Source organism: Suncus etruscus, chromosome 5, assembly GCF_024139225.1.
Source record: "Suncus etruscus isolate mSunEtr1 chromosome 5, mSunEtr1.pri.cur, whole genome shotgun sequence".
Lineage (NCBI taxonomy): Eukaryota > Metazoa > Chordata > Mammalia > Eulipotyphla > Soricidae > Suncus > Suncus etruscus.
Window position 1 is genome coordinate 129046832 of NC_064852.1, and position 26161 is coordinate 129072992.

The 26161-nt window shown below is 42.0% G+C and overlaps 1 protein-coding gene across 1 annotated transcript; it reads left to right on the top strand.

Annotated features, from left to right (window-relative positions):
* The first annotated feature begins 3175 nt into the window (after positions 1-3175).
* On the top strand, positions 3176-25061 carry NEMP2 (nuclear envelope integral membrane protein 2). The gene is made up of 9 exons (XM_049772926.1): positions 3176-3374; positions 7605-7735; positions 12397-12628; positions 12747-12819; positions 14054-14147; positions 14888-15002; positions 20806-21031; positions 24020-24196; positions 24851-25061. Exons 1-9 carry the CDS (start codon positions 3176-3178, stop codon positions 25059-25061), a joined length of 1458 nt encoding a protein of 485 aa, XP_049628883.1.
* Positions 25062-26161: the final 1100 nt, after the last annotated feature.

Sequence of the window (26161 nt, forward strand, 5' to 3'; positions counted from 1 at the left end):
GTTCTGGTCCTATTAGCTGACTCAGCTGGATCTTCAGGGCTTTCTTCTTGTTCAGGCTGTGAATTTCACCACAAAGATAAGGAGGTTTCTGCGTTCTTTTCTTTAATCCTTTTGTTTTTGTTTGTTTGTTTTTGGTTTTTGGGCCACACCCAGCAGTGCTCAGGGGTTACTCCTGCTCAGAAATAGCTCCTGGCAGGCATGGGGGACCATATGGGACACCGGGATTCGAACCAACCACCTTTGGTCCTGGATCGGCTGCTTGCAAGGCAAACGCCGCTGTGCTATCTAAAGGGCCGTTGGGGTAGAGAGAAAACAATAGAGTCCTAAACTTCAGTTGCCTTTCCTGCACTGGGTTAGACAGACATGAAGAAATTTCATATTTAGTAATAATTTTCTTACTTTTAACATTACCAAGGGAAGCATAATTTTTGCTTCTTTCCTTATACTACCCATCTTTGTTAAACATTAGGGTTGGTTTATTTTTGCTACCTGCTTTAACCTCTGGGATAGATAGGCATAATGTTATCTTTAATTGATAACTTGGCTTATTAGTTCCTGTGGCCTTTCTTTTCCCCTTATTTCCCTAGTAGCTTTTTCTGATGACCATATTGCTTCATGTTTTTCCTAGAGATTTCATCACCTTAGAAGTCATTAAAGGGAACGTGGTCAAAGATCAATTTTCTGTAGCTACTTCAGGCTGGCAAGGGACTGTTGTCTCAATTTCTAAATAGGGTGAAATCTCATATTTCCCTAAAGGAGCAGTTAACTGGTTCACTTTTGCAGTCTTAACACCTGTAAAGGATCATATCAATTAGACAGGGGAATATTACTTAACCCAATCAGGCCTTGGAGCAGTAAATAGTACAACTTGAATGGCACAGCTGTCCTTATTGTCTGTAATGATAGCACAAATTAAACAGAAAACAAAGCAGTATAGCATTATCAATAAACACAGCTCTGAGTTACTTTAGCCAGACTAATGTTTGCATTTACAGTTTATGGTCTGGTTCAGTACAACTAGTAAGAACAGTTTCACATAAGTTACTTCAAAGAAGTGGGTTTTTAGTTAGGCCCACTAGAATTTTAATTAGCTACCAAAAATAGTTTTTCTCTCCACCTTTACCTTGTACCTTACCAGGTATTTGAATAACTTGGCTTTTTCCTTTGCACATATACAGCACTGTTGGAGAAATCTCCATCTGGGACACCCCCATTACTTACAGAGCTTTTCTGAGGATAGGTTGTAGTCACAGCAGGTTTATCATGTCACAGTCACTCAGGTTTGGCTGATGAGTTGGTCAGTTCAGCATGAGGATCTTGTGGCTGGCATTTCACCCTCTGTAGGAATTTTCAGAGGTGATCTATCTGTCCCACTCCTCTTTAGGTTTGGAAGAGACTGACCTCGAATCCTCTTTCTCTTGAGATTGAGGGTGGAGGGTGAGAGCAGGGCCCACAGGCTGTGGTCAGTTAGTGCTGCTCTAGAACCTTCTAGGAAATCTTCAGTTTTCTTATTCAGGCCATTCATCTCAGTATCTTTTCGGTCTTTACAGCCAAATGCTTAAGGCTGCCTGCTTGTCACACCACCTCAACTCTAGTTATTCCTCTGAAAGAGGGCTTTGGGGTCCCCTCACTAATTTTAGGATTTTCTGTCTGCATGGGGATCACTCCTCATGCAGAGAGGAAAGCCATCTGCTTGCATCTTGTGCAGAGCAACATGATGCCTTGACATAAAATGGTACTAAAAGGTTCTAGAAGAGAAAAAGCAAATATTACTTAAATTTGCACAGAAAATTCTAAGAATCTTTACAACGAAATCTTTCATATTTTTTTTATTCTTAAAACCATGACCATTTTACAAAGCCTCTTGTGATACAATATTAATGTTCTTGGTAGCAAATAATGAAGAATTGTAAAATAATATTTTTAATCATGCTTAACTCTACATATGGAAGTTTACTTAGTCTTCTGGCCTCAGTTTACAGGCAGAAGACAACCAGCAATTCACGTTACACAAATTAATTCTGAAAACAGAAAGATGAATGCTCATTACTTACGGCAGAACATGCTTAAAAACATTTACACTTCCTTTATGTTAACCTAAAGGCATATCAAAATAATCATACAGATTTTTTCTAGTACACATTTTTAATTTCTTTTGCACATCCTTAAACTTTTTGTATTCAGCCACTTTCCTTTTTGCATGGAAGGCAAATGCCCTACCTTCTGGCTCCTTCTTCTCTCTCTCTTTTTTTTTTTTTAACTTCTCCACTCATCCTTTGGGAGTGGTTTTGTTCCTAAAAACCTCCATGTGCACCAAACTCAGACTAGAACTTAGCATTTGGACCCTAAGAATAGAGCTTTAAATTGTTTGCTGCCAGTTTAGAATTACTTTGCTGAATATTCTTGCACCTAGCAGGACCAGATTTTATTGATTCCTTTTTCTTTAGGCATTCACAAACTAGTAACATCAAGATTTTCACATTAAGCCAACTTAAAATCCACCATTAAGTTTGGTGAGATAAATTCGACATGGAATTGAGATACTGTAACAATAACATGCATTCACAAAGTCAACAATATTGTTAAAAAAAAAAGGCCAACCACAATAATCTGCAACATCTTTTATTTCCAATTGTTCATTTTAAGAAACCTTTAAGTTAGAAATTTAAACACTCAAACATTTTTTCCTGACTTCCAAAACTATTAGCTAAATTTTTCTTTGATATGTAAAAGACCCACTGGGCTTACTTTGCGTACACCCACATTTACAGCCAGGTGAGTCCGGGAGGACAATAGCCATTGCCCTGGGGGCTTGGTGAATTCCTTCAGGCTGGAATGTTTAAAAAGCACTTTTTTTTTTTCCAGCTAAAAAAGCAGCCAGTTAGCCCGTTTCTTTCTGGTCTTAACACATGGCAGGAAAGTTGGGTGATTGCAAAGTCCAGAAATTCTCCAGGGAAAATGTATCCCCGATGGTCATTGAGAAATCTGGAGTTTACAATCTTCATCACCCTCCGCCATGTCCCTAGAATAACAAAACCAGCTAAACACACAATTTCTGACCTGATAAAGGAGGCAGTCAGAGAGGAATCAAAGGGACATTCAGAGGCACAACTGTAAAATTCACAGATTTAATTCTCGACTGTAAATAGCAACAATAAATCTAAGACAGACAGCAATGTCAATAACAACCAAGCTGGTTGAGCTCCACAAATCACAGGCAGACAACCTCTCCCAGCAGCCTGGGAACGTCTTCCCACTGCTTTTAACGACCGCCTGGGGCGCCTCCAGGGTCATGACCTATAGCACCAGAGCCCATCAGCTTGCTACTACTTGGATTACTCATCGAGTAGGGGACTCGAACCCTCAGTCACAAAGTCTGCTACTACTCGGATTCCACATCGAGTAGGGAACTCTTAATTCCACCCAGAATCCACGTCAAGTGGAGACTCTCAAGCCCTCGATCGCACAACCATTTCCCTATTTTGATTCTATTTCTATTTCCAACTCACATCAAATCACAACCAACAACACACGATATACTGCTAGTTTTCAACACACATTAAATTACAACCAACAACACTGGACACACTGCTTAGAACCCACCAAGTCGTCTTTTCACCACTCCGCTCCGGGCATATCAAGGACTCCTGGCTGGCTCGCCAATGAAAGGTCCAGCAGTCCAGATAACACTCCGACAGGGAGAAATGAAGAGATGATTACTCAGGCAAAAGCTCAAGTGGGGTCTTTATTTCTGGCCGGTCAGAGTCAAATGCGTGTCCATAACAGGACAGAGGCAAAAGACCACGTGGCATTCTACGTTCCTTCTTATATAGCATAAGAAGGGGGAGGGGGAAGGATGGTGTAGTGACGACTTCCTTAAGGGCGGGACATCTGCCAAGGTAATACGAGTTATTGGTGGGGGCAGTAGTGATGACTTCCCTAAGGGTGGGACATCGTCAAGGTTGGTGGGGGCAGGGTAATGATGACTTCCCTCTTCAGTGTAAGATTATCTTAACCCAAATGGAACAATACTTCTTCTGAAGGCAGCATTTGCTTGTAGAACTCAGGTCCCACAAAGGGATATTTCCTTAGACTTAGGAGACAGGAGTGCTAGCAATTGTTGGTAGGTCTTGAAGGAGCGGAGGCTGCTAGGAAGGAGTGGGGGGACAAGAAGAGAAAAACCCCTGTAAACAGTCCCTTCTGTGATTATTAGTGAGTTCAACTTTACTTCCTATTAGGACTGGGCAAACAGTTTCCAAGCAGTCTATAAAACCCGCTGGAAGTTACAAATATGCTCTTTCTCTCATTTTCAGAGCAGGTTTTAAGGATTCATGAGCACTGCTGTTGATTAGGATTCCTGGAGTCACATAACTGCGATCAGAGAATAGTCTCTCTCGGAACATACGCTAACCCAGAGTCTTCAGAAATACACCCTTGTGGACATAAATATTAATGCTTTGAAATGAATAATCATCTTTGAATTTTCTCTCCTTTCCGTTTTGTGATTTTATGCAGATGATATGATGCAGTCCATAATTATATCTCACACCACCATCTCAATTAGCCACCAGGTTTCTGCTTGAGTTTTATGTGCTTTGTAGATCCTTATTAATGTGACTTATTAAAAATGTAAAGCTAAAATGCAGCAGACAAATCACAGTCCTCTCTCTCTCTCTCTGGGATTTGTATGGGACTGGATGTAACCCCAAGACCTCATGCTCCTCACCATTTTCCCCTTTCCATTGAAAATTACTCTCTTTCCAGTTGGTGAAATTCTTCCCTTTTTTGCTAAGGACTTCTTGCTTAGGAATCTTGTTCCAGCACCCCACTGAGGTTGCACGGATGCAGAAAACAAGCACCTGGTAGGAGAAAGCAAGTCTAATCCACTGCTGTGGTCATTAGCCTCATGTCTAAAGTATTCATATTATCCAGTCCCATTGTTCATACTCTTGGCTCTGCACAGCCTTCTGGGGAATGATTATTTCCTACAGCTCTCTCTCCCTGCAGTGCCCTCTCTTTGTGCAGCTGCTCAGGGCTAGGCCTTGTTTGCATTACAGCTGCACCCAGATTCCTCCTCAACATTGGCTGCTTTGTGCATTGGGAGCAATGTGCCTGCATTTCCCTTGTCTATAAATAGGCTCTTTTCTATAAATAGCCCCTGCCAAATGAAATGGCCCTTTAATTTTAAGAGTCCTTTATTTAACAGAGAGCTTCGAGAGCTTGGCTCTCTTGCCTTCTAGAAGCTTGCCTCTTGGCCTGGATTCTTAATGTTACCCCCCATCTTCTGTGGATGTTTTGAGGGTTGGCTGGTGTACTGGTTTGTATGGGGTGTGTGTGTGTGGGTGGGAAGCTCACCTTGGGACTTGCCCAGTGCTCACCACAGCTCACATGCTTTAATTGGTAAGCTCACGGGCACATGCCCGGACTGTTGTACTGTTCTCCATGTGTGCAGGCAGCTCTAGGGTCACAACTCCCAACCTTATACTCAGAAGACAGGCGTGTTATCTGCTGAGCTCTCTCTGGCCTTCTTAACCTGGATTCCTACGTTTGTGCCTCCGGCTTTTAAAATCTGCAGATTTGCATGCATATTTTAAAGCATATGCATTTCCTCCCAGTGTTAAGAATCAATGATTTGTCAAGTGTCACCTTGAAAGAAACTGGATCGTTGGGTAACTGGCCTGCATTAACAGGCTGCAAGAAACCAGCCTGTTTTTCTTCTGGGACTATCTATACCCACTAGTTCTAAAGCCACTGCTCCTGGCTCCATGCTTACAGGTCACAGCTATGCTCAGAGGACTGTAATTAGGGTCTGCTGTTAGAACCCAGGTCTCTGCTGTGGGTTTGACTCCCAGCTTTCCCTCCTGTCCTAGAACCCTGTTTTTATGTACTTGTATTCTGGGGATTGTGATTTTTTCATAGAAACCCTCCTCCCCACAGACACACACACCATTGTGTATACTTTTTTCCCCAGCTTAATACCAATGGCCTGTCTGGAGTTATTTATTATTATTCCTTCTGTAGATGTAATAGTTGTAAAAATGTGAAGTTGATAGTTAAATGTATAAAAAAATGTAAGGTTGACTCGTATTACTGTTGGTTACCCAGTTCTTCACAACTCTGCAGTACATTGTTTAGTTTCATTTCAGGTTGTTTTGGAGAAACAGAAAAGATTTTGGAGGGTCTGGACCAACTCTCCTTAGAAGTGTTGGGGGGCTGAGCTCCAAACTCGTTTCTCATAAAGGTCCCCCGTTCTCGTTTCCTGGGAGCAGCTGTCGTGGTGACACCTGTCTCGCATCCGAATTCCTTTCCCATCACTTTATTTCCAATTCAAATGCAACAGTCGCTGCATAATCAAACGAATCCCATTCATTTATGATTTTTTCGTGGCATTTACCAGATGTACCTTCGGGAACACAGCACCTGTCTCTGGTCTGTGTGTGATAGTGCCTTGTGTTTTATGTTACTTATATATAGTATATGACGTCTCTCTAGTGCATAGATCACATCTGTTTTTGCAAACAGACCCATATCATGGGTTCTCCAGCTGGATTTCTCCTGTGCTACCGACCTACCTGTTTTCACATGGTCCCAATTGACTGAAGCTTAGTGTGTCCATAGTGAATATGTCCCCTCCCTGCATAGCTTGCATGTTGCCAATCTTGTCTGAGTCCTCTTTGACTGATGACTCACCCACTTTTGTGAATTCCACCTCTCAAGTGCTCTCTAATCAGTTTTCTCTCTCCCTCCTGCTTGGTCCTATTTAGATGGCTCCACAGCCCCTGCTAAGAGGTTCTTCTGCTTTCTGTCCTCTTTCCCTCCTGTACTTCATGTGACTTATAGTATGCTCCTTCGGTTTCCTAATTGAAGCTGGTGCTTTCTCATCTATGCACCCATGCTTTGTGTCCTTTTTGTCTTTGCTTCATGCCTGGAAGAAGTTTACTTCTGTGGACTGCCTGCCCTGGACTATTTTGCCTGCTAGCATCCCAGTGGGTTTAACTGAGAGGCTGTGAGGGAGGGCTCATGGGATACCCATACTTTCTCCCTACAGGCACAGATGTGAAGCAGTTGTCCTTCCACCTCTCGTAGCTCCATTGACACCACCAGGTCATTGCTTTCCAATTCATAAATAGGGCTAATTCTGCTAGGAACTTCCTAGTACCTTATTAATGAGAAGAATCAATAACCCTGTTGATCTACCTGTATCTTAATAGAGTTTCTTTTTTTAGTTAAACCCTTTTTTTCTGCTGAGACATTGATAACTGAAGCTACAATTCCTCAGTGCTTTGCTTGGGCCCTGAAGTCCCCTTCCTTCGAGTAACAGGGACCAGAGCTTAGCTCTAGCTGCAATGGCGCACTACTGTGTCTGCCTTTTGAATAGCTGAACCATTTCCATCATTTTCTCAGCTCTGTGGACTTCACACAGTTGTCCCCACTACCCCCTGACTTGTCTGTTTCTCTGTGCTTCCCTCGCTTTTCCTTTTATCCAGGAAGCTGCCTTCTCTTACTGTCCTTTACTGCAGAAGGCATCTGTTCTTTGTGCTCTTATATGTCATAAAAATATTGACACAGAATTGTAATCTCTTGTCTCTTTTTGGTTTGGACAGATAATGAACTTTCTGTTCTAAAGTGTAAAGCTTTGAAGGATGTGGATTTAATTAAAACTTCAGAGTTCAAGTGCTTCTGTTACCATCAAAATTCATACCTGGAGTGGAAGTACATTTGGTCTACTCTGCAGGTAAGAGTCTAGTTTCAAACATGTCTTAGGAACAGGGAATTAAAACGTTATTTCCAGAATGAAAGTAGCATTGTATGGCATAGAACTGTGTCTCAGTAGGGAAGCTAACTTGGGGGTCCCATACACTCAAGGTGGAGGGGGTCTGTGTAGGATGAGCTATTAACTTTCTATCTCTTCATTAGCCCTTCCCAAACCACTCCAAATAAGTTATGTTAGCAAGTAGAATATATGTGCTGTTTAGACATATCAAAAGACAACAGCTTGCCCACTCCGCAGTTATGCTGTTCCTAGCCTCTGTTTGTGGAAATTTGGAGTTACCCTATAATCTCAGGTATGTCCCAGTTAGTACTGTAAATAATCTAGTTCTTCATTCGGTAAAAATATTTTTGGGGGACCTAAGTGTCAGGAACTATTCTAAGTTCTTAGGATACATCAGTGAACAAAATAGATATGATGTTACTTTTGGAGGTAGAATTGAGTGGGATAAACAATAAATGTAACAGAGAAAAATATTATAAAATTAGTCTATGCAATGAGACAAGAAAGAAGTAAAGTAATTGAATGGAGATTCAAGGGGTTGTATTAAAGAATGGGGCCAGGAGAGTTCTCATCAAAAAGGTGGCATTAAAAAGTTTCACTAGAAAAAAAAAACAGAAGGAAAAAAAGAACAAAAAGTTTTACCAAATCAGTGAGTTAGAGGTGACTGGGAAAAGAGGGTTCTAGGCTGGGGAAACATTTAGAATGTTGTATCAAAGGTGCAAGATGTTTATTTGTACCATTACTGATAACATACACAATTTTATTTTATTTTATTTTTTTTGCTTTTCTGGGCCACTCATGGTGATTATCAGGGGTCACTCTTGGCTATGTACTCAGAAATTGCTCCTGGCTTGGGGGACCATATGGGACGCGGAGGGATTCAACCGTGGTCCATCCTAGGATAGCATGTGCAAGGCAAACATCCTATTGCTTGTACACCACTCTATCCCCGATATACACTTGTACCACCACTCCAGCCCCGACATACACTCATAAAATCTGAGATCCAATCTGAACTTCAATATTTTTCAAAGGAGCATTGAATGTTAGGTGGGTTTTTTAAATGGAATATCTTAAAAAATAAAGCAAAAAAAAAAGGAATATCTTTATCACTTATATACCTGCATATATATCTGTTTCTGCTGGTCTGTGAAAACTATAGATTCTGATATCTGAAGTACCATTAGGTTTTTTCTAATATGTATATATATGTTTTTGGGTCACACCTGGCAGTGCTCAGGGGTTATTCCTGGCTCCAGGCTCAGAAATTGCTCCTGGCAGGCACGGGGGACCATATGGGACACCAGGATTCAAACCGATGACCTCCTGCATGAAAGGCAAACGCCTTACTTCCATGCTATCTCTCCAGCCCCTCACTGAAATATATTTATATTCATATATTTTTATAGTTTTCATAATCAATCAAGCCCTGGCTTATTTTTGTAGTTTGTATTATTATTAATTATTAATATTAACATTAATAATGGAGCTCAAAAATTAAATTTTTAAATTTTTACACATAATAAAGCCCAGGCTGATTTTTATAATTTGTATTATTAATTATTATTAATATTAACATTAATAATGGGGCTCAAAAGTCAAATCTCTGCACAGAGGTATTCTTGGATATGTCTTACTCCTCCATCTTATACATGCCTACCCAAAACTTCTAGGCAGTCAGTTTTACTAATAACTTAGTTTGTCTTTGCTGTGTTTCTGCTTGGGAAAACTAAGCAGTGATCCATGTAGATGCTGTTGAAAGTCTTTAGACTAAGATGCAGTTGAATGAAGGAAGTAGAATCCACATGGATTATGGGCCAGCCTTATATTAAGAAGACTGGAGGCAGCAGTGGAGGAGAGAGAGGAGTAAATAATGAAGAAGATATTCTGGAAACCTCCCAGGGAAAGTATAACAAGGAGGAGAGAATGATCAAACAACACTAACTACTATTCAGGGCTGGAGCGATTGTCAGCTGATAGGGCACTTACCTGGAACATGACTGACCTGGATTCTATCCTTATGGAATCCCTATGTCCTACCAGGAGTGATCCCTGGGTGCAAACCCAGGAGCAGCCCCTTAGCATCAAACAAACAAATCATAAATAATGGTGCTGGCTATGGCTGAACTGCCCTCTCAGAGAATGAAGGGAGGCACCTGGGGACTTTAGCCATGGTTGACTTTAAAAGGACTTTTAGTGGGCCAGATTGATAGCACAGCAGTTAGGTTGTTTGCCTTGTATGCGGCCAACCCAAGTTTGATCCCTGGCATCCCACATGGTCCCCCCCCCAACCAAGCCTGCCCTGAGTGTAGAGCCAGGAGTAACCCCTGAGCGCTGCCAAGAGTGACTCAGAAACAAAAAAAGGGGGAGGGGATTTTACTGCCATAGGAAAAGAAGGGGGATGATAACTGGATAGTCTTTTGATGGGAGAGAAGGGGGGGGGGAAGGAGGAAGAGAGAGAGAGGAGGAAGAGAGAGAGAGGAGAAAGGGGGGAGAAAGAGAGAGAGGAGAGAGAGAGAGAGTTGTGGGCCATCCATTAGCACCAAAGGTGGACCAACTCTCATGTACCCATTGAGGACTGGCCAAACATAAATCTATGAGGCAGGGAGCAGAGCTCATTTCCATAGATGTTGATAAGTGGGGGGAACAGAGTTCAGAGTAGGTCAGTGTTCTGTTTTGATTGCTGTCACATTGAAGGAAACAGAAAGGATCACCCGACTCAGGTGCAGCCTAATGAGGCGATGTGGCATTGATGATAGAGGAGTTAGAAATCCTTGCTGGAGAGGAGCTGAATGACAAGTGGCATGTACTGGGAGGGTGTCCTGACTCCCTGGTCCGCATTCATACCTTGCTGCTGTTTGCTGTTCCTGGGCACTGGGCAGTGAGGTCACATAAGTGGGATGGACAGAGAGTCTAGATAAAGCAAGAGGGATGGAAAGGAATTAATGAACAAGCAAGGGAGTGATTTATACAATCAGGGAATTTAGTGAAATAAAGGACATGGGGTGAAATATTAAAAGGGTTCAGGTGCATGCCTTGTGTGTATCCAACTCCAGCTCAATCCTGGTACCATGTTGTCTCCTAGCACAGCCCTGGAGGCCTCTGAGAATTGCCAGTTATATAGTTCTGGTGGCTTCCAGCATCCCAGGGCCCTTACAGCACCACATCCCTAGGCCCTGTTGTCTGTGTTACTGGGAGTGGCTCCTGGGCCCTCTGAGCAAGTTGGGGTGATTCCTCCCCACTCGCCATCCCCAGTAGGTCTGAGAACATCAAGGATGAGCATCAAGGTGAGATTCTGATTTGTGTGGGCTTCTTGGGATTAGATGAAGAGTTAGGTGGCACTACCCCATGAACCACAGGAAATGCACCCAGACAGGGGCTAGAGCTTGCACCCATAAAGCCGAGGGTGTGGGCTTTAGTGGTTGGCTGAGGAGGGTGGGGCCAAGGGGTGGACATCAAAGGACTGGGGGACCAACATAGCAGAAAAATCCATTGTATGTGCTTATTTAATCCCTGAGAAGTCATAAAAGTTGTGCAGGAGGGAGCAGCAGTGATATAGGAGCTTGTGCAGAAGTGAGCAGCATGTAAATAAAGCATGGTATAGCCTGGTGCTGAGATTCTCTCCTCTCCTCTCCTCTCCTCCCTCTCTCCTCTCCTTCCCTTCCCCTCTTTCTCTTCCCCTTCCCTCCCTCCCTGACCCCTCCCTCCTTATCAGGAAACACAACCAATAGTGCTCACACTCCTGGCTCTGCACTCAGGAATACTCCTGGTGGGCTTTGGGGGGCCTTCTAGGATGCTAAGGATTGAATCCAGGTTGCCTGTGTGCAAGGCAAGTGCCTTACCCGCTGTACTGTCACTTTGGCTCCTATCATTCCCTTTCCAGGCCCAACTTCTAGACATAGAAGGGAAATAAGATGGATGCCCAAAGGCTTCATCTGTGTTGCCATTTAGTGATCCCTGGTGGTCACCATCTGCTCAGCTTTGCAGCTAGTGCTTGATGGTGAGATGTGACTTGGTGGGCTATGGTTCTCCTTTATAGCAGGCCAGGGGAAGAGCCTGGACTAGATGCTATCAACCAGTCCACAGAGCAGTACTTCCTCCATCAAAGTAGACAAGTAGGAAAGGTTAAAAAAACAACAACAACATTCTCATTGTGTTTATAACCCAGTAGTTTGCCACCAACTATGTTCTTTCTCAACCTTTTCATATGTCCCCTAGCTGTAATAATATCCCAGAAGAGTCGAATCAGTTACAGCTCAGGGGAAGAAATACCCACTTTCTAAAGGGTATGTAATCCAGCATTTGTTTGTTCTAAATACACACCTGGAGGTTCATTCTGGGATCAGTAGTCTACCATGCACATCTGCATGACCTCACTCTACTGCACTCTTCACTTTCGCTGCTCTAGACAGAGCTGAAGAAGTGGTTAGGGGACTGAGCCTGGGTTCTATCCCATTGCTACTTGGATTCCCTAAGCACTGCTGGGAATAATCCATGAGTTCAGAGCTGGGGGTAATCCTCAAGCACTGCTGGAAACCAGTCCCCCCTCTCCCCAAAGAAGAAGACACTTATCCCAAATTCTAACTTTTTCATATATGAATTTGTTTGTTCTTGCTTTGTAGGTGGAAATTACCAGTTCAGGTCTGTTCAATATTGTATATATCACAGAAAGCCGCAATTGCTTAAATCCGGAGTCCTTTCTCTCTGTTATCAAATGTATCATTCATAAATTTTGGATGCCAAAGGAATCTAGAAAAAAAACAATGACTATTAGTCCATATGGGGAGACCATGTGCTTCTCCGTGACTCCTGTCAGGAGGGAATTTCACTATATCGTCAGTGTGAATCGGAACAGTAAGTCTCTTTATCCTTGACTCTCTCCACTTTTTATGGACATTTTGGTCATTTGTCTTTGACTAAAATACTTCTGCAGAATCTTCATTGTTTGTATTTCGTCTTTTTTTTTTTCCAGTTATGGATTTTAGACTCTTCCTTATGTTTGTGGCAGGCATTTTCATCTTCTTTTATGCGAAAACTTTGAGTCAGTAAGTACTTACTTTTACTCTCTGAACTTGGTGAATCAGAAAGACTACAAAGTCTTTTCTCCTCATATGCTAGCTTGTGGTCTTTTAGATTTTGTAAATCATAGTTTTTGATTAAAAGGCCTTTAAAACCAATAATAATTATTCTTACAGCACAGTGTCTATGTATATGTGTGTTAGGAAACTTTCATGATAATATGCATTGTTTTATTTTCTTAATAACTACATGGGATTTTATTATTATTACTATTTTAGGTTAAAAAATCAAGATCTTGTATCACATGACTAGTTTTTGTCAGGGCTGATTTTTTTTTATATTCAGCTTTTTTGGAGGGCTTGGAGGGTATGTTGGGGAAGATGCCATACCTGGCAATGCCAAGGGTTTACTCCTGGTTCTGTACTCAGGACTTAAACTTGGCAGGCTGTGCGCAGACCATATGGGATACTGGGGGTCGAACTGAGGCCAGTTGTATGCAAGCTGCTGAGCTATCTCTTTGGTCCCCATACTCAGCTTTTTTGATACCTGAATTCAGATACCTTGTTCTTTCTCTTCTATTGGAGTGACTTCCCACATTTATGGTTCTGATACAGAAGGTTGAATTTAACTTCTGATTCCTGTAAAAATATACTGTCCTGATATCTTCTTTCTATAACTTGTCTCATGAGAACAGAATCTCTTTCAAGTAGTACTTTGCTTCCTAGCTTGTTATTCTTGACATGGTTCATTTCCTTGCCTTTCCTTATAGTGTCATCAGTTGTATTTAATATTATCTGTGGTCTTTAAAACTGACATGACTTATGTTACCTCCAAAGAGTAGAGTTTGGACTCAGAGAGACCAGGCTGAAAGCTCCATTAATAGATACTAATTTGGTAAAGGTCTTGGCACTTTCTGGTTTTTCTTGGCCTCCACTGTAAAATTTAAACAGGTATAATTTCACAGGCAGCTATAATGCATGGGCAGTTTTCCAACACGTGCCTGAGGCATATTGAATGTTCCAAAACTATTATGTCTTCTAGACATATAAGGCCACTTCATGTTTTGAGTTAGTAGGAAGGCACTTGCCATTTCTTCTAAATAGAGACCCCATTTTTCAAAGCATATAAAATGTACCTATAATTGCCTCTGAGTCTTTCTCCTTGCTGTTTTTTATAGTTGCTGTTGTCAGGTGAAACATGTTTTTAATCCCAGAGGTGTGATTTTGTATTTAGAAGTCTTTTATCTGTTTGTCTTGACAGAAGCCGCATTTTCTACTACACTTTGGGGACTCTGCTTGGTATTCATATGACATTGGTCTTTCTCCTGCTGCTGTTGAGGAGATTCATACCTAAGGTAGGCATGCCCTGTGCAAGTGACTAAAAAGGGAGAAACCACAATTTCATGGAGATGAATTAATGTTGATTATAAAAACTCTTAAACTGTATTTCCAGACTGCCTAGGCTAGTTTTAAGGTTTATTTGTCTTTTTCTAAAGATCCTACTTGTTATTATAAATAGCAAACGTTAAGCTTTCATGAGTCCTTCTTGGGGACCCCTTTATTCTCTAGGTGTGTTTTTTTATATGAGTGATGGGCTGATAAGGTATTGAGTGAAATGTTTTTCTCCTCGTGACAGAGCTAAGCCATTTCATGATGTTATACATCTCTGGGTCCTTGAATAGCAATTTTAGCTATATCAGGGAATTTCTTCATCATAAATAGTTCCCTGAAATCCGTTTACTCTAAGACTCTATGTATATAGCAGTTAAATAAGTGTTCTTATGCTGATCCAGATACTGTGGTTGAAGCTGGCAGCACCAACTTTACTTTGAGATAGACTCATCCTTTAAAGCACTTTGTCCCATTGGAACTGCATGCAGGTGATTGAGGAATCCAGGGTGCGGTCCCGCCTGTTCCCGGTTGGTGGCGCTGTTGGCTGCTGCGGTGTTGGACCCTCCAGGGAGACTCAGAATTCTCAATTGACTTCTGTTTGTTTGACTTGGAAGCTTCTATCACAAAGAGTGTATTTATTTTCCGTTTGATGAGAGTGAATGAAACAAACAAAAAAAAATGTGTTATTTTCTTCCACACACAGTATAGCTCCTTTGTGGCTCTAATGATTGGTTGTTGGTTTGCCTCAGTGTATATTGGGAGCCAGTTGATGGAAGATCCGAAGGTGCTGTCTAATGAACACAAAGTATATTCCTTAGGTAGGTAAATTAAGGAAATAGCCTTCTGTTACTGGGAAAGAAAGGTAAGACGTACCACTGCAGGTTGACTTTTGTTATTTCTTTCTCTGACATCTCAGCTTTCATTTTGAATTAAGAGACTCAGCTAAAAAATTTTTATTTTTGAGCCTGGAATGTGGCTTGAGTATGTGAGCCCCAATTCAAGTCCATGGCAAGTGCATTCCAAGTGCTTGTAATCCCTACCCCATCCCCTACCTCACAATATTGATTTATATATTATAGTTATAGATTGGTGGTTCGAGTCATTTAGTTTTATTTTAAACTATTTTCCTCTTATCACTTTTTTAGTTTTTTTTTTTTTATACTGATGACCATTAAAGAAATGTTCCTTTCATCTGACTCCATATGTTTTTAACTGATAGTTTTAATGCTGTTGGCACACAAATAGCTTGTAATAAAGGAATTTCTCTGGAATATGCCTGGCTATTTTTTCCTTATTCAATTTTTTCTTTATTCAATCTCAAAGGTGAGAAAGCTTAAATATAAATGACTAATAATAATGAGATTTGGCTTTTCAGAAAAAAGTAATTGGACAAGTACGACTCTGAAATATTCTTCAGTTTTAATTGGGAAGTAATGGAGAATGGTTGAATCTATTTTGTCCTAACCCCATTAGCCCCGGTTTTCTCATTCTAAATTCACATGACCAAAATAAAGCAAGAAGGCTTTTGTTTGAAGATTTTGTTTAGCTCATTATCCTTTTTATGCTAAGTACATTTTAGATAGCATGAATATTTTTGACCCCTTAAGTAGTTCATTATACATCTATTTTTAAAAAGCATTTTACTTTTAAAATAATTGTAAATCAAGAAAATTGATAATTATGTAAAATCATCTCTCACTTTACCAGGCCGTGTTTAAAACTCCTAAATGTTGGGGCCAGAGAGATAGCACAGTGATAGGGCATTTACCTTGCATGCAAGCAATTCAAGATGGACAGTGGTTTGAATCCCTGCATCCCAAATGGTCCCAGAGCCGGCCAGGGGCAATTTCTGAGCACAGAGCCAGGATTAACCCCTGAACTTCCATAGGGTATGACCAAAAAATGAAACAAAACAAAAAACCCTCCTAAATGTTCTTTCTGCATTTTGCTTTGATACTGTGCTAGCAGTGCTTGGTGCTACTCCCAGATTACTTACTGGTCACGGATGCTTCCAGCTGTGCTTGGGGGGCCATGTGGTGCTGAGAATTGAACTGGAACCCCTGTATGCAAAGCATGTGTTCCAGCCCTTTGAGCTATCCTTGACTCTTAAACTTTTCTTTCTTTCTTTCTTTCTTTCTTTCTTTCTTTCTTTCTTTCTTTCTTTCTTTCTTTCTTTCTTTCTTTCTTTCTTTCTTTCTTTCTTTCTTTCTTTCTTTCTTTCTTTCTTCTTTCTTTCTTTCTTTCTTATCTTCCTTTTTTCTTTCTTTCTTTTCTTCCTTTTTTCTTTCTTTCTTTCTTTTCTTTCTTTTCTTTCTTTCTCTTTCTTTCTTTCTTTCTTTCTTTCTTTCTTTCTTTCTTTCTTTCTTTCTTTCTTTCTTTCTTTCTTTCTTTCTTTCTTTCTTTCTTCCTTCCTTCCTTCCTTCCTTCTTTCTTTTTCTTTCTTTTTTCTTCCTCTTCTCTTTCTTTCTTTCTTTCTTTCTTCTTTCTTTCTTTCTTTCTTTCTTTCTTTCTTTCTTTCTTTCTTTCTTTCTTTCTTTCTTTCTTTCTTTCTTTCTTTCTTTCTTTCTTTCTTCCTTCTTCCTTCCTTCTTTCTTTTTCTTTCTTTTCTTCCTTCCTTCCTCTTACTTCTTTTTCTCTTTCTTTCTTTCTTTCTTTCTTTCTTTCTTTCTTTCTTTCTTTCTTTCTTTCTTTCTTTCTTTCTTTCTTTCTTCTCTCACACCCAGAAGTGCTCAGAGGTTACTCCTGGCTCTATGCTCAGAAATGGCTCCTGGCATACTCAAGGGACCATATGGGATTCCGGGATTCGAACTACCATCCTTCTGCAGGCAAGGCAAACACCTTACCTTTGTGCTATCTCTCCGGCCCCTCTTTCCTTTTTCTTTTCCTTCCTTTTTCCCTTCCTCCTTCCCTTTCTTCCTCCCTCCCTCCATTCTTCCCTTCTTCCCCCCCCCCCAGCTTCATCTCTCTCACCTTCCCTTTCTCTTGTTCAAGCCCAGGTCTCATGCATACAAAGGCTACTCTGTAATTTGGGCCCATAGCCCTATCTCCTCCTAAATAATTTTTTTCTGTGGCTAAAGTAGACTGGTTTGGGCCTTACCAGATGGTGCTCAGGCTCACTACTGGCTTTGTGCTCAGGGCTCATACCTGGTGGTGTTTGGGGTACATAGTATGTGGTGTGAAGGGTTGAGCCTATCCTTCTGTATGATCTCTCTAGAACAGGGGTCTCAAACTCGTGGTCCCCGGGCCGTTTGCGGCCCTCAGTACAACATTTTGTGGCCCGCGGCCGGCCTTCAAATATCGCAGTATTCGCGATTATTCGCTTACCGAATAATCGCAATAAAAATCGCATTAGTGAGAAAAAAATCACATTAAACATTCGCATACCCCAAGAAGTTCCGTATGGGGTATGCAAATATTTAATGCGATTTTTTGTGATTTTTTTCTTACTAATGCAATTTTTATTGCGAATATTCGGTAAGCGAATAATCACGAATACTTTGTACCTAGCACAGACGTCATTTCCGCTGCTCCTGCTCGCTGTCCCTTGCATTATCAGAGGCCTAAGGGAGAGAAGTTTATTACAGAATTAGATTTTTGTCATACCTTCATCATGACTTCATCAAAGCCTGCAGTGAAGAGAAAGATTTATGATGAGCACAGACAATTTCAGAAAAAGTGGGAGATGCAGTATTTCTTTGTTGAGCACAGGGGCATCCCCACATGTCTTATTTGCTTAGAGAAAGTTGCAATGCACAAGGAATACAACTTGAAACGCCATTATTCAACCAGACATGCTGAGGAATGTGCAAAATATCAAGGAAATGAGAGAGCCAAGCGGGTTGCCAGTCTTAAAGCATGTCTAATGAGGCAACAAGATTTCTTCAAGAAAGCAACCAAAGAGAATGTTGCATCAGTCGAAGCTAGTTACATGGTTAGTGAGATAATTGCTAAGGCAGGGAAACCATTCACAGAAGGAGAGTTTGTTAAAAAAAATGCATGTTACAGGCTGCAAGTATTATCTGTCCGGAAAAGAAAGGTCAGTTTAGCAAAATCAGCCTTTCTGCCAACACTGTGTCAGAGTGTATTTCTGACATGTCAAGTGACATTTGTCATCAACTGTGTGAGATAGCCAAATGTTTTGATGCATACTCAGTTGCTCTTGACAAGGGCACAGATATAACAGACACTGCGCAGCTCACAATTTATGTCTGTGGTATTGATTGTAATTTTGAATTGATAGAGGAGCTGCTCACAATAATTCCAATGCATGGCCAGACCACCGCTAATGAGACATTTCGGCATCTGTGTGATGCCATTGAGAATGCAGGTTTGCCATGGAAGAGGTTTGTTGGAATAATAACCAATGGAGCGCCATCGATGACAGGGAGGAAAAATGAACTGGTGGTACTTGTTCAAAAAAAACTTGAAGAGGAGAGTGTAGAGAAAGCCATTGCTCTTCACTGCATTATCCACCAGCAGGCCCTTTGCAATAAATGCCTGTTGTGTGACAATATGATGTCTGTTGTTGTGAAATGCATCAACCAAATCAGATCCAGGGGCTTAAAGCATAGGAGGTTCTGAGCTTTTTTAGAGGAAATGGAGTCAGAATATGGAGATGTGCTCTATTTCACTGAGGTAAGTTGGCTCAGCAGGGGGAATGTCCTGAAAATATTTTTTGAGTTGAGAGAAGTGAAAGCCTTCATGGAGAAAGATGGGAATGCTGTTTCTGAGTTGAGTGATCACAAATGGCTCATGGACTTAGCTTTTCTTGTTGACATCACACATAAGCTGAATGTACTAAACAAGGTGTTACAAGGCCCGGGGCAGCTTATTATTAGTGATGCCTATGACAATGTGAGAGCATTCTCCACAAAACTTGTGTTATGGAAATCCCAGCTCTCTCAGACAAACCTTTGCCATTTCCCAGCATGCAAGGAACTTGTGGATGCAGGCATACCATTCAGTAGTGAGAAATATGTTGATGCTATTTTTAAGCTACAGAAGGAATTTGATCACAGATTTGCAGACTTCAAAAGCACAGAGCCACTTTCCAAATTTTTGTGGACCTCTTTTTCTTTGGTGTGCAAGATGCCCCTCCTGTGCTTCAAATGGAGCTCATTAACCTGCAATGCAACTCTGATCTCAAAGCCAAGTTCAGGGAGATTAGTGGAAAAGCAGACATGCATGGGCAATTTTTGAGAGAATTGCCCCCCAGCTTCCCTGAGCTTTCCCAAATGTACAAGCGCACCATGTGCCTTTTTGGGAGCATATATTTGTGGGAAGTTATTCTCCACATTGAACTTCAAGAAGTCAAAGTACAGGTTTAGACTTAATGATGATCATCTTCAAGCTATACTGAGGGTCTCAACTGCTTCTTCTCTAAAGCCAAATGTGGTTCAGATTTGTGAGAAGCACTGTCAAGTCTCTGGCAGCAAGGAATAGGCAAAAGATGTCATGTTCAGAAGAACTGTTCATGATCTTCACTCAATGTTCTATTCATGTCCAGAAGAAATAATTAAAACTGTTAATAATGATGTTTGAGGACTTTTTTTTTTGTGAAATCCCTTATGCGGCCCTTCCTCATCCCGACTGCCTTCTGCGGCCCCCAGGTAAATTGAGTTTGAGACCCCTGCTCTAGAACTCCCCTAAACATTACTGTTTGGAGGGCATCACTCATCAATGCTGAGGGCTTACTCCTGACTCTGTGCTCAGAGATCACTCTTGGTGAGTCTTGATGGACTTTATGTAGTGCCAGAGATTGAATCCGGGTTAGACACATTTCAGGCAAGTACCCTGTCCACTGTACTATCTCTCAGCCCCTCCATCCTAAATATTCTAGATGGTTTATTTGTACAAAGTCAGATGTCGTCCAGAGCAACATCTCACACCTTTTATTTTTTTTGTAAGTCTCTTTTACTCTGAAACAGTTCCTTTTTGTCATCATTAATGTGCCAGAGTCCAAACTAAGTCCATAAGTCCAGTTATAGTCTTATGATTGAATTTCTCTGATTATTCCTATAGGGAGCAATTTCATTTCTCTCCCCTCTGTATTTCTTGAAAACTGGAAATTATACCTTGAGGCTTTTACTACATAGAAATAAAACCTTTTAGTGCCATGTATAAGGGGCATTGTGCACTTTACAGTGATTCCTAACAGAATAGAATATTTGATCGTTTCTCTGTTAGTGACATTGAGGACTGAGAACCAGAGTCTCAGAACCGGATGATAAGGGTGACAGTTTGATCTCTTCCCTGAAAAATGACATTTTCCTTTTGTGACCAGAAAGTCAAACCCTTTTAAATAGGTTTCATAGCCAACTTACAAATGCTGAGGCTTGTTCTTCTGCTCCAGACCTACCGGGAGAGCATTTGCCCATATCGGACCCTGAACTTCTAAACACATACTTGTAGAATATCATAATTTATTACCCAACACCCATAATTGCTACAAAGCCAACTACTGACTTAGCCAGACTCACATCCCAGCTAAGCCCTGGGATGTTCTTTTAACCCCACCTCACTGGGAAAAGAAAAAATAAATGAAAATGAAGCGTTACTGTCACTTTGGCCTCCATGTGAAGCTCTGCTAAGTTTTCCCATATGCCTTCTTCTATGTTGCAGGCTATATCTTCATTGTTGGATCTCTCAGCTTTGCTGTTTGCTACAGACACGGGCCTCTGGTAGATCCGAGGAGCATAACTCTTCTGACGTGGACGCTGCAGCTCCTCTCCCTGCTTCTGGTCTACTGGGGAGTCTCCGCAAGCCTGTTCGCCTTCACAACAGTCGGCCTCTTGCTGGCATCCAAAGGCCTGCACTACCCATGGAAGGCCTTCAGTCACCTGAGGAGGTACGTGTCTTCTCCTCTTCCTAGGAAATAGAGTCTTGAGGTCCGGTTTGATTGTTGGGGTTGGGGATTGCTTTAGTTGCATATATTTAATCTCTATTGCCACATTCATCTTTCAGAGTCGCGCTGTCTGTTTGTCAGGTAACAAACTACACAGTTCCTGGAAATCAGGAACAAAATTATGTGGGCTCTGGATTGTCCCAAGTTTTCTCTTGCTTTTTACATTTTCTTCTCTCAGGGTCCATCCAGATAGTTTTAGAAATATTTCTTGTGTTTTTGAGGTAAGAATTAGGGAACAGAAATGAATCACAGATGACTGGTGGGGAAGGTACTTTCACATTTAGGCCTTTCATTTCTTATAAGTTGTATGTTAAGGCCTAAACCTTAAATAAAAGGTGGAGTGGAGAGATAAGACAGCAGGTAAGGTGCTTGCACTGCATGCAGGAAGACCTGGCTTGGCCCCCAAAACCACATGGTTCCATGAGCACAGCTAGGTGGAACCCCATTACTGATGAATGGGATCATTTCCTCCTCCAAAAGAAAGTATAGAGAAAGTTGAGGTAACTCCATTCTCAATGCTTTGTGATCTCTTCTTTCTCTCTCCTCTGTTTGGGATCAGGAGAAAGCTCTGTTTCTTGTCACCCTTTCTGAGTCAGAGGCAAATGTTTCTATAGAAGGGAGAGAGGAGAAAGAGAGAGAGAGAGAGAGAGAGAGAGAGAGAGAGAGAGAGAGAGAGAGAGAGATATACCACAAAGAAATTTCTCTTATAGGCTAGCTCCCACTCAGCTGAGCCTATTGCTATCATGTTGCCATACTTTGCCAAGTCTGGTTTTCTAGATGAGCTGGGGACAAATGTGGGTTATAATGTAAATTACGATGATTTCTAAAATATTGGCACTGAATGTCATTGGGGATAAAATACATGCAAGCTTAAAAAAGTCCACAGAAAACAAAAACATGCATCAAGAGGTGGAATATGGGCCGTTTGTCTTCTGTCACAGATGTGGGCAGTAGCCAGTTAGCAGACATCACGGAGGGATAGGCAAGAAGGAATGAGGGCACAGAGTTGGGAGGGCAAGAGGCCCAGGTGGGAAGAGGGAGTAACTAGATATTTCTGAAGTATACTGGGCAGTGCAATAGGCGACTGGTAACCTATAGTTGATGAGCTGTGTTTGAGGCAAGGTGGCAAGGTTAAAAATTCACCAGTGTCAGTGTTGGAGTTACCAATTTTCAGTCTATTCAGGATATTTCTTTTCTGCATATGCTTGTCCCACCTGGGCAGGAAGAACCTATGGATTGGCACCCTGCTCCTACCTCTTCTCCACCCCTGAGGGTCATCCTACTCTTCCCAATAAAGATCTCAGATCAGAGAGATTTCTTTCAGTTTTGGCCCACAGCTTGCCTCTCTGCCTGCCTTTTGCTTTCTGCCTATCTGCCTTCTAGCAGATAGCTTGTGGTGGAAGTTCCTAGAATTGAGATATGAGACTTCCTTTACATAACAGGATGGATTCCTTATATATAGCAGGTGTGGGATCAGTTGTCTTGGGTGCAGTGACAAGGTTCCCCAGATCCCCCCTCTGACAGGAGGCAGAGTCAGACATTTAGATACTTTGGCTTGGGTCCTTTGTAGGCTTGTGGACTGGTGATTGCTTTTATTTATTTCTCTCTTATGAGCAAAGTTAAGGAATCATTCCATTTCACACAGTGAGTAAATAAACTTAATGCCAAGATGTGCCCCAAAGTCTTCCGTTCAAGGCCTTGAACATAGTTCATGGGGCTCAGCAGTAGAGCACTTGTCTTGCATATATCTTTGCACTACCAAAAATTTAAAAAACATTTAAAGTCTTGTACTCAGAGGCTAGGGTTTTTCTCTGACATCAAGCTGGGTGTGAAGAAATAGAGAGGAAATAAGAGTCATTGATCTCCTGACCCAGCTAACCAGCCACCAGACAGTCTCTAAAATAGGAATAGAAAAGGGTTTTCAGGTCCCCCAACTCCATAAAGTAAGTATTTTGCCAAACTTCCTAGGAAGAATTGGCATTCTGGTTAAGTTAAACTTCAAACACCCCCAAATCCCACCTTTTTTCAAGAAATAATACATATATATTAAAAATCATATCTTCATCACTAGTCTTACTAGGATTTTAATACTTGCCTGTTTGGGGAAGGCAATTCTACTCTTGAGCCCCTCCTGAGGAAGTCAAGTAAAAACTTGCTTAACTCCTTCTCCAGGATTAGTCATCGACCACTAGGTGGAGTTGAGAACCCACATATCCAGCTGCTGTGTGAATGGGGTCCCCAAAAGAAGACACACCAGAGGCTGGCTTCTTTAGCATGCAGGGAAAGCCACTGGCCACACATGAGGGAACCAGGTGCACTGTGACTGACTGATTAAAATAAAAATTTTTTTTGGCTTTTGGGCTGCACCCAGAGGCATTTAGGGGTTACTCCTGGCTCTGTGCTCAGAAATTGCTCGGATTATATGGGACGCCGGGAATTGAACCTAGGTCCATCCTGGATCAGCCTCGTGAAAAAACAAAAAACAAAAACAAAAACAAAAAAAATGCCTTATTGCTGTGCTATCTCTCTAGCCCCAAAACAAACAATCTCTATCAGAAGCTGCTGCAAGAAGCCTTAGGATTTTATTTAGGCTGTTTCAGGAAGAGGCCAGTGTACTGGTGGGCTCAGATTAAATACTTCCTTCCTAATGGCCCAAATGAAAAGGTACAGCAATACTCTAAAAAGTGATATAATGCTATGGTATAAAGTACTACTGTGACTATCAGAGTAGTGGGGGGACCTCTCCCAAACAGTGCTCAGGAGGCCCAGCGCCTCCAAGTGGCATTTCCTGGCTACTCAGGCCTGTAATTCAGTGAAAAGACCTGAAACTGCAGTGCTGCTCAGGCCCGGTGATGCTGGGAAGGCTTTAAGGATGGAATTGAGGGATCAGATCTGACCAGGAAACCAGTAACAGAATGCTGCAATTTTTAGGAAAATGAAGCAATGGCTAGCAAACAGGAAGCCACAGGTGAAGTTGCTGACCGAAGAGGAGTACCGGGAGCAGGCAGATGCTGAGACCAGCCGTGCCCTGGAGGAGCTGCGCAGAGCCTGTCGAGGACCCGACTTCCCTTCCTGGCTGGTAGTATCCAGGCTCCAGGCCCCAAAGCAGTAAGCCTGGCCCAGCTGCCTTTCCATACCCGGGTTACAGTTTCTGGGAACAAGATAGGCCAGTATAGACCATGGGGAGCTCTCCGTGATCCTTTCTCAGTGTTCTGACTTAGATCCCAGAACCAGTAGTCACTGGATGTGCTTTCTAGGGGAATCCATAAAGTAACCTCCAAGTAAGAAGGGAAAAGTGGAGGTGGGAGGTGTCCCTGCTTCTCTTGTGCAGGATCATTTATTTAAAAGTTCATCAAGGATCCCGTCTCTGCCTGACACCACTTCTCTCTTTCAAAGCTCATCCTCCTAGTGCCCTTGAATTAAAGATTGAAGGGGGAAGAGTAGCACCAAGCCAAAATAATGAATAAATGATAAATCTCAGTGAATGAGGATGAAAGATGAGTGAAGGGAAGGAGCTAGCAAATTGAGTTTGGGAGGGCTGGCAGAGTGCAGGGTGGATGTCTGGCTGCTTTTCTGCTCTTCCCCAAGTCTCTTGGGAAGAATCCTACCAACCATTTCTATTTGACACCCACTCTGTAAATGCCATCCTCTGTCGATGCAAAGGTAAATAGCACGGGAACATGTTATCTTCCAAAGAAACATTTGGGTGGTAACAGTCACTTTATTTAAAGCAATAAAAAGAGGCCCCTAAATCCTTTTCAGGTTTGCAGACTTTGTTATGGGAGGAAACCACTTGTCCCATGAAGAGATGAGTCTCCACGAAGAGCAGTATGGCCTTGGGGGCGCCTTCTTAGAGGACCAGCTCTTTAACCTGCAGACTGACTGCCTGGCAGCTAATATGAGCCAAACTTCATCCTCGACCAGGGAGATGGTGGACAGCAGGGACTGCTATAAGCGGATAGAAGTGTTCTAGGCACAGGCTGTGGAGAAGCCTCAAGTCAGACTGGAACAGAGTCTGATCATTCTTATCCTTCATACTGTAACAGAGGACGCACCATTGTTTGGCCAGTTGTGCCCCTCTAGGTACTCTTTGTCCATAGCCATCAAGTTGTGAGGGAGCACTTTCCTTGACACTTTCCTTAACCACTATTGAGAGCCATGCTGACCTTTCAGGGTCCAGTAAGCCTGAATAGGTCCTATCAACAGTAGAGTATTACCTGCTCCCAGAGAACCTCTGCCAAAAGCCTGTGCATTGCTGGGCTCCTGCGCTACCAGTCTTGAGTGCCAGAAAAAAATGGAACAAGTACTGGACCAGGGTTTTCAGAGTAAAGTCCACAGGACTGTGGGAGGAATGAAGCCAGATAGAGATTACTCAGAGCTGCTGGTAAAGCAGATGCCCAGTGTGAATCTCCCAGTGTGAAATGGTATAGCAGCAGCCTGTGGCTTAGTTTGATCACAAAGCAACACCTCTTTTTTTTTTTTTTAATTTCTATTTAGTTAGGCAGGGGGATTTGATTGCATTTTTTTTAATATATCTTTTGGAGGGGATATGGGGCCACACCCAGCAGCACGCAGAGCTTACTCCTGGCTCTGCACTGAGAAATTACTCCTGGCAGGTTCAGGGGACCATATGGGATGCTGGGAATAGAACCTGGACCAGTCATGTGCAAGGCAAATGCTCTACCCATTGTGATAGAGCTCTGGCCCTAGCATTTTATTTTAATCTATCTGGTTTATTTTTTCTTTCTTTAATTGTATTCAAATTTATTATTAAGGTACTGTGATTTACAAAGTTATTCATAGTTGAGTTTCAGGCCTACAGAGTTCCAACAGCCAGTTCCATCACCAGGTTCTTCCACCAATGTCCCCAATTTCCCTCCCACTCCCCAGCTCTGAGCCATTTTTTTATGAGATGAATATTCCTTGAAAAAATGTGCTTAAAAAAAGTGCTAGTGATGGAGAAATCCAGATAGAGGGGAATTTACTTGTTTGGGTTATTTTTGGGGCCACACCTAATGGTGCTTAGGGATCACTCCTGGAAGGCTTGGGACTGAATCTTTTGTACAAAGGAAG